The 3,420-nt window shown below is 54.7% G+C and overlaps 1 protein-coding gene across 1 annotated transcript in view; it reads right to left on the bottom strand.

The window, feature by feature from the left end:
* Positions 1-560: 560 nt before the first annotated feature.
* LOC111742103 (zinc finger protein castor homolog 1-like) overlaps positions 561-3,420 on the bottom strand; it is a 10,968-nt gene continuing 8,108 nt past the window's right edge. The window contains exon 8 of the mRNA XM_023532660.1: positions 561-692. Coding sequence (XP_023388428.1) covers positions 561-692 — 132 coding nt within the window. The remainder of the gene's footprint in view (positions 693-3,420) is intronic.

The raw sequence follows: 3,420 nt of genomic DNA, 5'->3' as shown, positions 1-3,420 counted from the left end.
CAATAGGCGAGTTCCGACTTGAACATTTTAATAAGACAGAAGAAAGTATATATTTTCGCGTCTGTTACAAACATATTTATGTAAATAGCCTGTGGGCTACGTTCCAGGAGGAAAGAAGAAAGGGAAGGGCCCTGTGTGCTGGGCTGGGCCTAAACGAGCTTCGGTGGTGATGACAGCGAGCAGGGCGCTGGAAGGGGTGCCCGGCCAGGGGAGGAGCGCTGGGGCACCCGGCTGGGCCCGGTGGGACTTCACCTTCCCAGCTCCTGCTTCCTTTCTCAGGAAGGTGGCGTGCTCATTGCAGGGGTGGGACACCCAGCGATACGCTTCTCCAAGTGGAAGAACTCTGTGGGTCCCAGATACGTCCCCTCTCCGAGGCCCTGGCACGTCTGGCCACCCGGAAGGTCAGCTCAGGGCGAGGCTGGCAAAATGGTGTGGATGATGAGGTTTAATGAGAAGCGGTGCATCATTTAGAAGTGTCAGGGCCAACGAGGCGTGAGGCCTCACTCTGGGCAGAGCCTGGTGGGAGTGCTCTCCGCCATGGTGCCACCAAGGCTGGCAGCTCAGGCCTGGGGCTGGTGGCTACAGACCCAGGAATAGGCCCCCTCTGGCTCTGCCCCACGTGCTCCAGGCAGGAGCCGAGCCAGCATCCGGATAGGATCCGGGTACGCGCCGTTCCCAGCCCGGGCAGGTCCCTGCAGGAAGGAGGAAGGAGCCGAGGGAGGAGGCAGAGGGCTGACCCTGCCAAGCGCCTGCCTAGTAGCCCTGGCTTTGAGGGGAAGGGGCTGACCAGTGTGGGGGCCTGGGGAGCCATGGAGTCTTCGCTAGAGGCTTGAAGCTTCCATGCCAGTTGCTCTGCCCACAGGTGGCTGCTGAGTGAGTCTCATGTGGGGCCTTCAGGCAGGGCTAGGGGATGAGGCCGCCCTTCAGCTGAATGGGGCCCAAACCTCCCACCGTCTGTCCCCAGACCCCTGGGAGAACTCAGCCCAATCCCAGGGGCGAAATTGGTTTTCCCCGCTCCCTGCCAGGGTTGACAGGTCACTGACTCCCTCCGCCCCTCCCTGCCTGGCACTCGGAGCTGGCTGTGGTGGTGCCGCCTGCACAGCTGGGTCACCACCGACTGGGGCTTTTAAAAATAAAAGATAACTTGACAGATTTTTTTCCAGTTTTTATTGAGTGAAAATGTCAAACCTTGCATCAGTCATGCAAAAAAAAAAAAAAAAAAATCAAATAAATAAAACACATATATTAAATTTCTAATAGCACTAAATTCAAGTGGAAAAATATTCAGTTCTTAATAACCAGGTGCCGAGGAGACCAGATTCAAGTAATCAGAGCACACGCTGTTCAGTTCGGTTCTCACGTTCTGCATTTTTTGTCTCAAAACCTCTCTATATATCTCTATATATCTATATATGTATATACATATAGATATATACACACATATGTGCATACATATTATTTTATATTTATATATATACACATACATAGTTATAAAACATTAAAAAGAGCATTGGTGGATCAAGCATTGTTTTCCCCACAGAAAGAAAATAAAACAAAAATTACACATTAAAATTCAAAATGAGCTAGCAATGGCTTATAGTCCTAGTGTGCAATATGAAGGTTACAAAAGGCTAGACTTCGCACTGTCGGCGTCTTTTTTTTTTTTTTTTTTTTGATTTTGCTACATTGAAAAATGTTTTTGTTTTTTTTCCTTTACAAAACTCCTTGCACAGACTCCCCGGTTCTGTGGTTGGGCACAAAGTCTGGGCGAATGCCCACACAGTTCAGGAGGCTCTGGTGGGGGCTGTTTTAGAAAACGATACGTTTCCTGTTGAATCAGGTACACTCCGTCTGACCACACTCCTCCCGCCCTGCTCCCTCTCCAGTTCAGGTGGTCCTGGCTTTCTGGCTGTGGGCGGCCAAGAGGACGAAAAAAAAAAAAAAAAAGAAAAAAGAAAAGAAAGGAAACCACTGCTCCCCCAGTTGGGTAGGGTTCCCCTTGGAGACCTGTGGGGAGGTGGCTCCGGGTGACAGACCCTCCCCCAGGTTGGCCCTTGCTTGCTCCCTGTTGCTGAGTCTCAGGGTTCCAGGCTGGTGGCCTGGAGTGGAGAGAAGGTGAACAGGAGGGATCTCGGGCTGCCCACTCGGGATCCCTGGCACCCTCAGAACCACTGGCCTGGCATGTGCCTGTCAGGTAGGGCTCCCCCTCTCTGGGCTCGGTGACATCATCTCCAGGAAGGGGGGATGTTTTGAAAAGGGAACCAAATCCGGGTGGGTTGCACCAGCGAAGAAGCATCCCAAACAAAATAGTAAAACAAACGGGGAAAAAAAGCCCTATAAAGCCACACGCATAACCAATAGAGAAAAACTCAAATGTTAAATTAACTACGAACTTGTATGAACAGTAATAGTCCTTTCGTCTCTACAAAATTCAAGTTAAAAGTTGGAATCACGCAGCTCGCATCAGTGCTAGTGTAAAGACAGCGGCCTCACACTGGTAAGGCCTCTAAAATAAACGCTAAACAAAACCCCACTGAGCAATTGCACCGGCGTCTCCAGCCTCAGGGCCGGTCCCGAGGTGGGTCTGCGCTCCCACTGCCCACATGCTTTTTGCTTTTTTGTTCTGTGTAGAATAATAACCTTGACAGGAAAAATACTGTACAACTTTCTTGTATTTTTTCCATTTGGAATATTAAAGCCCCAAACAGTCGCATCCTTCCTGTTCCCATCACCCGGGTGGCCAAGAGCCCTGTGGAGCCCAGCGCCCCAGAGCGGGCTACTTTTCCGTTTGTGAAGGAACACAGCCTCCCTTCACTGGGCAAGGCTGGCGCCTGGCAGTCACCGAGCAGGCCCAGGGGCGCCCCTTCCCGGCCCCAGCCCTGGGGAGCAGATACCAGGGCCAGACCCTGCGGTGGGGCGCAGTGACCGCGGAGGGCCCGACTCTGCTAATTCCATGAGGTTTCCCCTGCGGGCCCCCAACCCCCCAGGGCGAGGAGGGCGGGCCTAAGCCCCGCAAACGGGAGGCCCTGCCAAATGCTGCAGGTGCCGGCTGCCTCTGGTGGTTAGGGGTGGGGGTTGCGGTGACCCCCAGCGCCTGCCCCCGTCCTGAGCAATGCGGAATCCCACCGGTGTGGGTGTGGGGCCAGGGGTCTGCCGCAGGGAGGGGCGCTTGGGGCAGCTGCCCGGGGGCTGCGCGTGCCTCACCCTCGGGGACCCCTGCTCCCCGCACCCACCCCGGACAAAAGCACCTTCTGTTTCCCTGAAGAGAAGATCCCGAACTGCGGCTAGAAAGGGGCACTCGGCAGCCTCTGTCCTTCCAGCCGCGGGGCTGCGCGGGCGCGGGGTGGCCCGGAGCACCAGAGGGGCCCCGCCTCTGCCCTGAGACGGACTCGGGGTCCGGAAGCACCGGCGGGGCGGCGG

Source organism: Pteropus vampyrus, unplaced genomic scaffold (genome assembly GCF_000151845.1).
Source record: "Pteropus vampyrus isolate Shadow unplaced genomic scaffold, Pvam_2.0 Scaffold86, whole genome shotgun sequence".
Taxonomy (NCBI): domain Eukaryota; kingdom Metazoa; phylum Chordata; class Mammalia; order Chiroptera; family Pteropodidae; genus Pteropus; species Pteropus vampyrus.
The sequence above is the reverse complement of the archived record's forward strand: the minus strand, read 5'-3'. Positions and strand labels throughout refer to the sequence as shown.